At 37.2% G+C, this 14,113-nt stretch overlaps 1 protein-coding gene across 1 annotated transcript; it reads right to left on the reverse strand.

Annotated features, from left to right (window-relative positions):
* Nucleotides 1-7,889: 7,889 nt before the first annotated feature.
* Nucleotides 7,890-12,424, reverse strand: LOC102896083 (HLA class II histocompatibility antigen, DR alpha chain). Its single transcript, XM_006907422.1, has 5 exons — nt 12,233-12,424; nt 10,125-10,370; nt 9,415-9,696; nt 8,950-9,115; nt 7,890-8,297 (listed from the first exon to the last, which is right to left on the reverse strand). The coding sequence occupies exons 1-4, from the start codon at nt 12,312-12,314 to the stop codon at nt 8,961-8,963; spliced, it is 765 nt and encodes a 254-aa protein (XP_006907484.1). The 5' UTR covers nt 12,315-12,424; the 3' UTR covers nt 7,890-8,297; nt 8,950-8,960.
* Nucleotides 12,425-14,113: the final 1,689 nt, after the last annotated feature.

Raw genomic sequence — 14,113 nt, forward strand, 5'->3', positions numbered from 1 at the left:
ACAAATCAAAAACAGACTCACAAATATAGAGGACAATCTGGTGACAGACAGAAGGCAGAGGGGTTTGGGGTCTGGGAGAAAGGTGAAGGGTTAAAGAAGTACAAATTAGTAATTGATAGATGGTTACAGGGATGGGGAGCGTGGCATAGAGAATACAGTTAACATTAATGTAATGGCTATGTGGAGAGCCAGAAAAGAGAAAGAGCAATTAGGGGGATCATTTTATAATCTATATAAATGTCTAACTAATGTACCATATACTCGAAACTAATTATAAAATAAAATTTTAAAAAATAAATGAATGGAGACTATCTTTACCAGCTGAAAACCTCAACCTAGTAAAGATGTCGATTCTCCTCTAAATTGATATCCTAGTTTACTCTAATTTCAATCAAAATCCCAGCAATAATTTTAATAGTTGTAGACAAAGTTATTCTAAAATTTATAAGAAAAAGCAAAGGAATTAGAATAGATAAAACAAACTTGATAAAGAAAATTAAGTTGAGAGATCACTTTAACCACATTTAAGACCTTTATATAGCTATGGAATCAAGACTGATGGGTATTGTGCAGGAATGGACATAAATTGATGGAACAATATAAAGAATCCAGAAATAGATCCACACCAATTCATTTTGACAATGGTGCAAAGTTATTGAATGAAGTCTTTTCAGATGGTGCTGGAAGAAGTGAATATCCATGGGTGGTGGAGCGGGGGGGAGGCTGGGCAGGAGAGAAAGAAAAAAGAGAAGGAAAAAAAAAAGGGAAGAAAAGAGACCGAGCCTCATACTTTATTAAAAAATTCACTCAAAATAGAGCAAATACTTGAATGTAAAATGTAAAACTTTTAGAAGGAAACACAGGAAAAAAAATCTTTGGGACCTAGAGTCTGGTGAAGAGTTTTTAGACATGGCACTAAAAGTGAAATCCATAAAAGCAAAACATCAATAAATAGAGCTTTATCAAAATTAACATTCTGTAAATATTCTGTTAAATGAATGAAAAGATAAGCCACATATAAAAAAATATTTATAATCTCTAAATATCACTAAGGACATGTATTGAAAACCACATGATATCACTTATATGTGGGATATAAACCTAAAAGCAACAAATAAACAGGACAAGCAAACAGAGACTCATGGACTATAGACTAGTGGTTACCAGAGGGGAGGGGGCAGGGAGAGGGGGAGATAGATTGGGTAAAAGGGACCAAATATGTGGTGACAGAAAGAAATCGAACTATGGGAGGGGAATACACAATGTGAAATATATATGCCTTATTGTTAAATTGTACACCTGAAACTTACTGGGTTTCATTAACCAATGTCACCATAAGAAATAAAAAGAATTTTTTTAAAAAGGGCATGTATATAGAATATAAAAAGACTCTCAAAATTTCACACTAAAAAAAAATCTAATTACAAAATGGGCATAAGACATGAAGAGACATTTTATCCAAAGGGATATCCAGATAACAAATGAGCACATTGAATATTTAATGTAAGTAGACATTAGACAAATGTAAAATAAGAACATGATAATATACCACTATAAAAACAGCTAAAATATAAAAAATAAAATACTGAAAATTTTAACTGGATCTCTCATACACTAAGAGTGAAAATGTAAAGTGATACAGCTTCTCTGGAAAATAGTTCGGCAGTTTCTTTAAAAAGTCAATTTTCACTTACCACATGATCCACTAATCACATTTCTGAATACTTACGCCAGAGAAGTGAAAACTCGTGTTCACACAGTAACCTTACACAAATGTTCATAGGAACTTTTTTTGTAATAATCTCAACCTAGAAACAACCAAAGTGTAAGTGGTTATTAGATGTTGGAAGGATAATGTCTAGAGGGAAGTGGTTGTAAATATAAAAGGTAGCATGAGAGAGATTTCTGTTGTAATGGAATGGTTCTGTGCTTGATTGGGGTAGTGGTTACACAAATTCACAAATGTGATAAAACATAGGCATAAAACTATATGCATGCATTGCACCAATGTCAGTTTTCTAGTTTTGATATTGTACTACAGTTTCTTAAGATATAATCATTGAGGAAAAATAGGTGAAGAGGTCTACAGGATCTCTCTATACTGTCTTTGCAACTTCCTGTGAATCTATAATTAGTTCAAATAAATAATTTTTTTAATTGGCTCTCTAGCTAAAATCCAGAACCCTAAGAACACCAAATATTAGCAAGGATATAGTACAACAGGGACTTTCATTCATTTGTGAAAGAATGCAAAATGGTGCAGTCACTTTGGAAGACACTCAGTTTCTTACAAAGCTGAACGTACTTTTTCCCCCCAGCTTAACTGAAATATATTAGACAATTAGTTGCTCATATTTACATATTGTATTGGCATACAATAATATATTAGTTTCAGTTACACAACATAGCGATTAGAGATGTATGCAACTCACATAGGATCACCCCACAAAATCTAGTACCCTTCTTCCCCCTTACGTATTTATTACATTATTAACTATTTTCCTTATGCTACACTTTATATCTCAATGTCTATTTTGTAACTACGCATTTGTATTTCTTAAACCCTTTGCCCTTTTTTGAACCCCCCCCAACATCCATCCCATCCAGTAGCCCTCAAAATATTCTCTGTATCTATGAGTTTACTTCCATTTTTGTTGTTGTCTATTTTGTTCTTTAGATTCCACTTGTATGTGAAATCACATGATATTTGTCTTTCTCTATCTGACTAACTTCATTCAGTGCCATACTCTCTAGGTCCATCAAGGTGATATCTTTTTCCATCCCTTTCCTTTTAGTCTGTGTGTGTCTTTTAATCTGAAGAGAGTCTCTTGTAGGCAGCATATGTAGGGATCTTGTTTTCTTATCCATTCAACCACTCTATCTTTTAGTTGAAGCACTTAATTCTTTTCCATTTGAAGTACTTGTTGATAGGAATGTAGTTATTACCATTCTTTATTCATGTTTTTGAGATATTTTTTCTTCTTATATAAGTACCTCCTACATTTCCTGTAATACTGGCTTGGTGTTGATGAATTTATTTAGCTTATTTTTGTCTGAGAAGCTCTTATCTGTCCTTCAACTCTAAATAATAGCTTTGCTGGATAAAATATTTGTGGTTGTAGATCCTGGGTTTTCATCATGTTGAAAATTTCATGCCAAACCTTTCTGTTCTGCATAGTTTCTTTTGAGAAATCAGCTGCCAGACTTATGGTTGATCTCTTCTAGGAAACTAACTGGCTTTCTCTTGCTGCTTTGAAGATTCTCTCTTTATATTTAACCTTTAGCATTTTAGTTATAATGTGTCTTGGTGTGGGCCTCTTTGGGTTCCTGGTTTTGGGGACTCTCTTAGCTTGCTGAGGTTGTATGTCTATTTCCTTCACCAGATTAGGGAAGTTTTTCATCATTATTTCTTTAAATAGCTCTTCAATTTCTTGTTTTCCTTCAGGTACCCCTATGACAAGAATATTTTTACATTTAATTGACTCTCATAGGCTCAATTATTCCACATAAAGACCTTAAATTATTATTCTAGTCTTGGCTTCTTTTTTCTTGCCATTCTGATTGGGTGTTCTTGGCTTCTCATTTTCCATACAGATCCTCTTCTTCATTCACTCTGTTGATTCCCTCTAATATACTCTTCATCTCAGATAACGTATTCTTCATTTCTGCCTGGTTCCCTTTTATAATTTCCAGTTCCATTTTTATGTTTTTTTAATCTCTTTGTTAAAGTTCTCACTGAGTTCATCTACACTTCCCCTAAATTCATTGAGCATCTTTATAACCTATTTTTGAACTCTGCATCTGTTAGATTGCTTGACTCCATTATTCCTGGATATCTGTTCTGATCTCTCATATGATTTCTGTTTCTTTGTCTTCCCATTTGGGCTGCCATTCTGTGTCTGTTTCTATGTACCAAGCAAAGCTCCTAAGTCTCCCAGTCTTATTAATGTGGCTTTGTGTAGTCAGTGTCCAGTGGCACAGTCCTGAGAGGGGTTCAGCTGCAGGCCAAGTTTAGTCCCAGCCTGTGTCACTCTGGGGCTACCCGTTGAGATTTAGCAAGCAACACAGATGCTGAGCTTATAGTTGCCTCAAAACCAGCACCAGAAAGCAAGGCCAGTTGCCACCAGTGAGTAGAGGCGCTGCTCAGCAAGGAGTGCTGGACTTGCCGAGGACACACTTGGATGTGGTTTAGGTGGGGCCACGAGTTGTGGAGGCAGATTTTCAGGGAATCCTCTGGGCAGAGTGACCTCTGCTATCCAGTTTGATGACATCTCAGCTATGTTGGCTCTGGCTCTGCACACTGTGGGAGGGAAGGGCTCAACAGAGGAACAATGGATACCACCAGCAGTGGTTGTAGATCCTGGGTTTTCATCATGCCCAGAAGAGAGCATCATCTCCTGTCCTCACTCTGACAACTCAGCATCCCCCTGTAAGTTCCTGGTGCCCCCAGTGCAGCCCACCCAGTGCTGGTGCTCAGAGCAAACAGGCCTATCACCGTGAAAGTCCAGTTACAGACACGGCTCCTTTAAGAGGCATCAGCAGCTACTAGGCTCTGCTGCCATAGCCTCTGTCCCACTCAGCCACTGGGTACCTGGCAGTCTCATGTCCTCGCCCTGTCCTACCTTCTACTGTTGCAAGTTGATTAATTATTTCTCTCCCTAGTTGTAGTGCGTCTGCTCATCCAGATCCTGGGAGACTTTGTTTACTGTTTGCTCTGTGTTTCTGTCACAACTTTGATTTGGTCACAAGAGAAATGAACAAAGCCTCTATTATCTACGCCATTTTTTTCTGGAGTCTGACATACTCTTACAATATGATTCAACAATATGTCTCAGGGATTTATTAAAATGAGTTGAAAACTTTTCCACACCAAAACCTCTACACAAATGTTTATAGCAGCTTTATTATAATTACCCAAACTTGGAAGCAACCAAAATGTCTTTCAACAGGTGAATGGATAAACAAGCTGTGGTAAATCTATACAATGAAGTGAGATTTAGTGATAAAAAGAAATAAGCTATTAAATACATAGAGAAAACTTAAATACACATTGCTAAATCACAGAAGTATCTTAGACTGAAAAAAGTTATTTGATTCCAATTATATGACATTCTGGAAAAGGTAAAACTATGAAGATGGTAAAAAGATCAGTAGTTTCTAGTGTCCAGGGAGAGAAGTAGGAGGAATAGGTGGAGCACAAGAAATTTTCAGGTCAGTGAAATTAGTCTGTATGACACTGCAATGATGGATACATAACATCATGCATGTGTCAAAAGCCACTGAATTGTATAATGCAAAAAGTGAACCCTAATGTGAGCTATAGACATCCATTAATAATAATCTGTCAATATTGGTTCATTAATTGTAACAAATGCACCACACTACAGCAAGATGTTAATTATAGGAGGTACTGTATGTGGAGCAGGGGGATACATGGGAATATGTAGAAACTCACCTACTTTCTGCATATCTTTTCTGCAAACTTAAAGCTTCTCTAAAAAGTAAAGTCTATTTCAAAATGCATTTTTACATGGTAAGATATAGATTTACTTTTTTGTTTCCTTTTTTTATGTTAAATTTATTGGGGTGACATTGGTTAATAAAATTATATAGGTTTCAAGTGTACAATTTAATAATATGTCATATGTATATTGCATTGTGTGTTCACCGCCCAGGGTTAAATTTTTCTTTTTTTAGTCCATACTTGTCTGAGTTTTAGCATAGTTTCTTTTGTGCATATACGTATTTTATAACTAAAAAATGGAACTCTGTAAAAGAAGCATCTGAGTCTATTCTATATATCTTCATTTTTCTGAAGACTTTGCTTTGATATTATAAACCATAAGTAGAGAAAATTGCTACTTACAGTCTTGTAGGATTGTTAAAAGATAAACTGAGGAACACTAAAATATTTGAGAGTTTATTTTAGCAAACATCGATTTAAATCTGGCAGCCTCAAATGAAAGTGGTTAAAAGAGTTCTGCCATCAGGAGCTAGGACAAAAGCTTTTATAGAAAAGACAAGGAAGCAAAGCAAGGAAATTATTAGATTGGCTATAGCATTAGTGAATATCTTACTTTAGTTGGCTCTTTATGATTGATCTTAAATTTTGTGTTTTGAGATACAAGTGCACTTATAGGAAATGACTTCAACTTTGGTTTGGGGTTGTTTATGTAGGCAACCAAAGCATGAGGATCTTCTCAGTCTAATGCCTCCTTGTTTAATTACTTTAATAATTCCCTCCTTTTGGTCATCTTCTCACACATGAGAAACTGACTAAAACTTTGGTTCTACCACTGCTTTCAGTCACCATCAGGGTTAAGTTGTTTTTGTTTTGCTAGGAAACTCATAGGTTATGATGTCAGATTTGTGGAAGGTTTTCACTGTTTATCTCATTATTCATCTTGTTGCTGTTTTTTCAAACACAGTAAGATCATCTAATGTACTGCTGATGGCTGTGAACACAGCTCATCAGGTAGGCTGCAATGATGACTATCAGGAGGATAATACCAAAATAATTAGAGTATGCTTCTTATCTAGGCCCCTATTAAACAAACCATTTAGTATCAAATATATCAAAGAATGTACCTAAAGAAGCATCAATCTGTTTTAGCCAAGTGACACATTTGTTTATTCCTTGTATTTGAGTCTCTATAATACTAGATGTGTTAATCTGGGTAAAGCAGGAGGTGTTTACTATGGCAGAGACACTTCCATCTTCAGCAAACAAGTGATGTAAAGCAATTCTAGTATCTAAAACCACCTTATCGGCTCAAGATAATCCTTATGCCAAAAAGGCATATGTTGGGGTGGCTTATTCTGCTACCCTTCAAGTCATGCTTCTTTGGTTTGTGCTTATTTTGTTTTGTTTCTATTAGATTTTTTATTACCAGCTGTAGAAATTTTTAGGAAAAATAATGAAATTTACCATTTTGAACATTACTCGTTAAGCATGGTACCTAATTATATTTTTTGCATTTCCTTTAATTCTCATAATAACTCAATATGGTTAAAATAAGCATCAGTATTTTCATTAAAGAAATCACGCTAAATTGAGTTACATAAGATACCAGTGAATATATAGCCAGTAAACGATAGAATCAATATGAAGCCCAAGTCAAATTCATTTCAAACACACTTGTATGCTAGTCTACCACATTTGTCATGGATAATTAATCTTTATGGTTTGGGGTAGTTTGTGGTAACTATTTTAGAAATAAATATCAAGTAATAGTCTCACAGAGAAGTGAGCAATAGGTCATGTATCTCAAACATTCTTTCCTCCCACTTAATACCATATTCTCTCCCTGCTGCCTTTACTCAGTTTTTCCACTAAGGGACACATTTCCAAATATAAGATGGTTCCAAAAATAAGTCATATATTATTCTCCTGGTAATGAAACAGGCTACCAAGACTATGTTGATAAAATGAGTAATGCTAATCCTCAGTGTCTAATCTCATTCCTCATGGAGTCTGGAATGGGTGATGTTGATATATAAATTCTGTAATATATATAGATCCTCCTCTATTCTGCTCCTCACTCTAACCCCATTTTTTTCTACACCATTTGTCTCACTACTATGAGGCCAAACACTAGGCTTTAAGATTCACCCCACTGAAGATATAGATATCTCACTGAATTGCAGGCTCAAGAATCAAAACCAGATTCTGAATTGGTTGCTCAGTAAAGATCTCCCAACAAACTTTAATCTAGAGTTTTCCAGATGAGGACTGGACCACAGCAATTGGATTGCTTACAGATCCTCTGAATGAGATCAAGCCCTAATGAACCCGGATATTTTTAATTAATAACAGAGCTTATAAGACATAACCAACATTTAGACATTTCAGGATGAACTGGCTCAGACACAAAAAATTCCACCTAAGACTCATTCAATAGTTTATTATAGTTGGAAATATCACAATCACAGTTTGAAGAAACCTCAAGCAATAAGTACAAAGGAGATGCTCCCATAGAACATTTTTAAAGTTTCCATAGTGAAAAAGGATCTTATGGGGCCTATTTTAGAGGCATTGCATGCCAACAAAAGATAGTGGGAAATGGAGGGAAAACAGATACAGGAAGGAGTAACAGACGAGGAAGCCTAACTAGATGTTAGAGCATGGAGAGATCTAGAAGGCATCATCATTCGTAGACTGACTAAAGGGCTGGAAAGTGCTGAAGAATGGTTGTCTTCACTGAGATAAACAACTAAAATATTGCCAGGTTTGTAAAGATATTAAAGCAGAAATCTCTTCATTGATCTTTCATTCTTCTCTTAGGAAAGTCCATTACCTGTAGCCAAATACACATAGTTACTAAAGAGTTTAAAATGAATATTTTGAGAACTTACCTTCAGATTCCTTCCTCTTCTCCCTTAATCCTTTGACTTCGGAAAAGTCTCTTAACATTCATCTGACCTCTAGTAAATACAACTTTTCCAATATAAAGTGCTATGAGCAGACTATGCTTTACCTTCTCTTAGAACTTCTGACACCACTTTTTAGATTGAAGGAGCAAAAACAGACATTGGTCTCCAAGAAATTTCCATTTCATGCAAAGAATCTACACTAATCCCAAAAGAGCCAAGTTCTGAAAGTGCTTTTGCCCTGATGGCCTGCCCAGAAAATATAAGCCAGGAAGTACCCAAATCTTGAAGCTAACTTTCCTAGATCACTGGACCCAGTATTCTAATGTAAAACAATGGTCTTAGGTACTGGAGATAATTTCCTAGACTGAACATCTAGGTGCACATGTATAGAAAGATATAAGAGACCTTGAAGCTTAGAGTTACCAGACAATGCCAGTGTCTGATTCTGTCCTAGCAAAGGTAAGTCAAGAGCCAAGACTTTTCCTACTTTTTCCCCTTAATGGCATCACATGTCTCTCTCCCCACTCTGTTTCTTTCCCTTCATAACTCCATATATGTCTTCCACATCAAACCCACCTGCAAGTGCCTCACAGAGGTCCTCGGCGTTCAACAGCATTGCCTTTGCGCACTCCCTTGATGATGAAGATGGTCCCAACAATGATGCCTACCAGACCCACAACCAGGCCCAGGGCACACACCACATTCTCTTTTGTCTCTGGAAGTGGAGTTCGCGCTTCAAACTCTGGGGAAATATAAAACAGAGTATAGAAGTAATGAATGTAGTAGGGAGTAGCACTTATGAACAAATGTCAGGTACTAAGTTAAAAGAATAGTTATTAATCAATTAAAGAAGAGGAAGACAAAATGATGTATCAAGGGAATTATAAGTTAGGAAGTGAGCAAGCCTGAATAATGAGAGAAAACAAGAAATACGAATTGTAGCAGTTCTTATGAAATAGGGTATTTGGGGTCCCAAAGTACCCAACACATGCATTACAGGAGGAAACCATAAAATAAAAGAGAATGAAGAATGGTCCATACCCCAGTGCTTGAGAAGAGGCTCATCCAAACCCCAATGCTCCACCTTGCAGTCATAGACATCTTCAGTTGAGGGCAAAAAGGGGAGATAGTGGAACTTGCGGAAAAGGTGGTCTTCCCTGGGCAGGAAGACTGTTTCTGACACTCCAGTGGTGACAGGTTTTCCATTTTGAAGCCACGTGACATTGACCACTGGTGGGGAGAACTTGTCGATGAAACAGATGAGGACGTTGGGCTCTCCCAGTTCCACGGGGTTGTTTGGGAGCACAGTCACCTCTGGAGGTACTGGAGGACATGTGATAAAATTAGCCATCTATGCTTAGACATGGCTCTGCCCTTCCACTAAAGCTGAAAAAGCAGTTGAGATTATGCCCTGAGAAACTATGCCACAGTCTCAGATACCTATCTCTGATACCCTCATCATGAATTGGAACCAATATTAAGGTAAAAATGTCTGAAGATCTCATTCCTGGCTCTCCCAGCATGAATTCAGGGAAATAACTTTGCGAATGACTGTGGATGGCAGAGACAAGATGCGAGAACATCAAGAAATGAAAAATCCATGAAGTCTGAGTCTGTAGCATAAGAATTTGGGGCTTGCTTATGGCAAGGTTAGGCCCCTAGAAGAGAAAGTCAGTCAAAATAACATAACACAAAGAGCTGAAACATCTATTTTAAAGTATAATTCCCACATCTGCAACAGAGAGAGGTACCATTGGTGTTTGGGGTATGGTTGGAGCGCTTTATCATGATGTCCAGGTTGGCTTTGTCCACAGCTATATTGGCCAGTGCACCCTGAGCTTCAAAGCTGGCAAAATCACCAAATTCTTTAAGCCGCCAGACCGTCTCCGTCTTTTTCATATCCACATGGAAAATCTCATCACCATCAAAGTCAAACATAAACTCAGCTGATGCATCAGGGGTCAGATAGTACTCAGCCTGGATGATCACATGATTCTCTGAAAAGGTAGAAAAGGGAGTTAGGGTTGGAACAAGAAGAGGAGGATGAAGAAGAACCCAGGATGTGAGACACAAATTGTGGGCAGGGGATGGTGGAATGAGATAGGGCCAAGTGGAATAGAGTGATGGAGAGTAGGGACAGTGTTGAACAGAGATTGAAGGGGAGAAATTAAGGAGATGTATTAGAGAGAGTGGACTGAAGGAAGCAGGGTCTGAAAACCCAGAGTCTTGTGAAGTGGTTGTTTGTCTCCTTATTACGAGCTAGAAAATGATTCCCACTTTAGAAATCCAGCAGCGGCTCCTAAAAGGTTGGTTTCTGAACTCTGAAATTAAATTTTAATTTCCTATTTAGCTACTTACTAGTCTAGTGATCTTGAGTAGATTTTCTTTACCTACTTATATGTAGTTTTCCTATTATTTTCTTATGTGATTTTGCTTCTATCATGAAATCAGACAAGTAAGCAATTTCTTAGTATTTCATCAGGCCTATAACAAGCACTTTAGAGTCAGAAACTACTTTACATTTAAGGACCAGACACATGGAAAACATAACTGGGGTCTGAAGTACCTAGGAAATTAAGATTGAGACCTTAATTCGTAGTGTTGTAGAATACCCACTATCTGGATTTATACCCCTCTGAGGGAAGAATTATATTTGAATTGACCTTGGAAACATGCCCTTATATCTTAAACTTCTTAAATTGAGACTGTCATTATGGAACCTATTTTATTATGGTTGATACTGAGAAAAATCTATACCAAGGAAATAACTTGAAATAAGAAAGCTACAATTGAAGAACATACAGCCTCTGTGGTGTATGTAGATGAGAGGGAGATTTTAAAGTCTGACTGTATATTGATAAAGCCACGTATTAGTTTAGCATTTGTTACTATTTATGCACACGCATGCATGTGTGCATGCACACACACACACACACACACAAATATCTTAGTTGTTACTTTCCAACCTAAGGGAAGAGACTGTCTTTCCAGGTATGCATCCCCGCATATGTGTGGCTCTTTATGAGCAATAGAAACCTACAATTCCCATCATGAATCTAGGAGCTGGGTTATTGCTTTACTTATTTCCAGTCTCCCTGCCACCCTCTTTTGGGGTCACCTGGGTGAAGAATATGTTTTCACAATACATCTTCACAGCAGCACAATGTTTGCTCAGGAGATGGCAAAGAACATCAGACTCTTTAATTCATTACTCATTTTTCTACTCTCTCGTGAAAATCACTAAATAACCGTGACTAAAGATCATTGTAAGATCCACTGTAGAAGGGCTATCACTGTTTCCAAAGGCAGTAAATTAAATTCAATTCATATCAGCATATCTGCCCTTCCCCTCCTCATGGGTAGTTTGGTAATTTTTGGTGACATTCCTTTCTAGTGATCAATTTTATGTCAGTGCTCAAAATATGCTGACAGGATTTACATGCCAAAAAAAAAAAAAAAAAAAACCTCCTATGTATTCAGCTAACTTCTCGTAATCCTCACAACATTATGTGGGGTTTTTAATTTTACTAATTTTCTAGAAAGATAACTTAAAGCCCACAGAGGTAGCTTGTTAATGCCTGTCAGAAAATATTCCCCCTCAAGTTCAGCTTACCACAAAGTCAATGGCATTGATCCACATACAACCCAGTTTTATTCCTCTAAACTAAAATGCACTTACTTCAAACTGTAATGAGAAGAGAACTCTTCCATCCACAATTTATACTTTTAGATTTAGACCTACAAAATAACTATCACGCATTTCTCTCAGTCCAAAGATTGTCTTGCAAATGTCCAAAGTTTATTTCTCCAATGCTCTCAGAGCTTTACTGTCCCTAGTTTTGATTCTCTCAGTACTTACCTTTGACAGCCCATGATTCCTGAAGTTTCATCAGGAGAACTGTGATGAAAAATCCAAACATCGGGATTCCAATTACGGCCATTTTCTTCTTGGGTGGTTTGATGGGAATCAGTAGAGCCTAAGTGTGGAGCAGAACAGACAAAATAAGTGAAAAGAGAATTGAGAGTATGATAGTGTCTTGACTGATTAAAATTCAAATCAGTTGAGCTGCATCCAATTAGCAAAATGTTTTGAGATGACACATCTGTTGCTAAGGAGAGGACTCTTATAAAGTGTCTAGGAAAGGAAATACTTTCTTTACTATATAAAAAAAGTAAATTCTTAATCAAGCAAAAAAACACAAACAAACAAAAAAAATTGTTTTGAGAATTTTGGTCAATCACTCACATTCTTCCATCCCAATCCAAGTTCTAGAATGGGATATACCCAAAGCACGTTAGTGAGACTATAATCAATGGAACAACCGTAAGTGAGAGTTAATGACAGACCATGCCTCTGTGCTGTGACAACTGGGGAGTTTATTCAAGGGACAACAAATCATCTAAAGAGAAGTTAAATTGTCAGGCTATGGAGAATGCCTGAATCTTGGCAGTGCTGTGTGATAAAGCTTCACTTAAGAAGTTTCTTAATGCTTCAGGCTTCTGCTCCACTGTCCTAGATTCAAAGTGGCCAACTCTACCAGAGCTTAGGATCCCTGGCACCATATGATATTTAGGAAAAATCAGAGGAGAAACTCTGAGTTTCAATACTCCCCCAAATGGAGAGTGATAGAAAGCTACCCCTTGGAAATGGGTGGTGGTTACTGGAAACAGTGGACTGTTAAGGGGGGAACCTTTTACAAATGCCTACCATAAATATGACTAGAGATTAAAGTAGACTTGGTGACACACCTCACTCATCTCAGGTCAATAAGTAGGGTGGGATAAATTGGACAGAGCTTATTTTCTGGGAACCCTGGAGATAATAACCTGCAGGAGTGCTTTGCCATCACTCTCTCGTGTTATATGATTATTGAAGTATTGATCCAAAGAATTAATTTTGATGTTTACTATTGAGAATACTGAAAATTAAGATTTACCTTCATGTTTTTGAAAATATAGTGCAACAGAAAGGAAAATTAAACCATATATAGAAAGGGTTAGGATCCAAATACTTCTAATGAAGAGAGCCCTGGCAGTGAGACAGACAGTGGTGAGCTCACTGTTTAATATCAGTCATAACGCATATACTCAGAGTGGACTTTCTATACTCTTGCACTGAGGTCTTATCCTGCCCTGCAGCTGCCCTCACAAATCATGAGGGCAACACCCTATTCATTACTGATTATCCGATCATGTCTAAGGGCTTTGAACATCCTCTGACACTGACTTCTAGATCACCTGGAGAAGCCCCATAGTGTGGTTTGTGCTAAAATGAAGGAATGCATTTCTTGGAGGTAGAAGAATGGACCAGATGAGAATTCTACAGTATCAGTCTCTGCTGAGAGTCTGATCCTGTGACTTAGGCTTGTCGTCTCTTTCAGAGGAAAACCCGAGTATAATTTTTCTGTGCCTGCCCTTTGCTGCCATAATGCCTCATTCTTACCAGGAGCTCAGTAAATATATGGCAAACTCAGAAATATTTTACAGAAAAATATTTTACATGTTGTAATAGCACTTTTAACCTAAGATGTTGCTTAGCAACTTATGATATTGTTTGGTCTTAAAACAGTGATTGGTTCTCCTCATGAGATTACTAAATTTGGGAGACTTCAGAAAAGACTTTCAGTTCTTTTTCTCTGTGATAGAAGAGAAGTTCTTATCTGGATACTATTCAGTCATGGTTCCTTGTTCTCTCCTAAACTTTAGTTTCCTATCTGTTCAAGGGAATTTCTGAGGACAC

Source organism: Pteropus alecto, unplaced genomic scaffold (genome assembly GCF_000325575.1).
Source record: "Pteropus alecto unplaced genomic scaffold, ASM32557v1 scaffold202, whole genome shotgun sequence".
Classification (NCBI taxonomy): Eukaryota; Metazoa; Chordata; class Mammalia; order Chiroptera; family Pteropodidae; genus Pteropus; species Pteropus alecto.

Excerpts from the sequence above, each read along its gene's own strand:
- LOC102896083 (XM_006907422.1), bottom strand. The coding sequence starts at position 12,314 with ATGGCCGTAATTGGAATCCCGATGTTTGGATTTTTCATCACAGTTCTC. Across the intron at positions 10,371-12,232 it reads GGAATCATGGGCTGTCAAAG|AGAATCATGTGATCATCCAG; the intron begins GTAAGTACTGAG and ends CTACCTTTTCAG. Across the intron at positions 9,697-10,124 it reads CCATACCCCAAACACCAATG|TACCTCCAGAGGTGACTGTG; the intron begins GTACCTCTCTCT and ends CATGTCCTCCAG.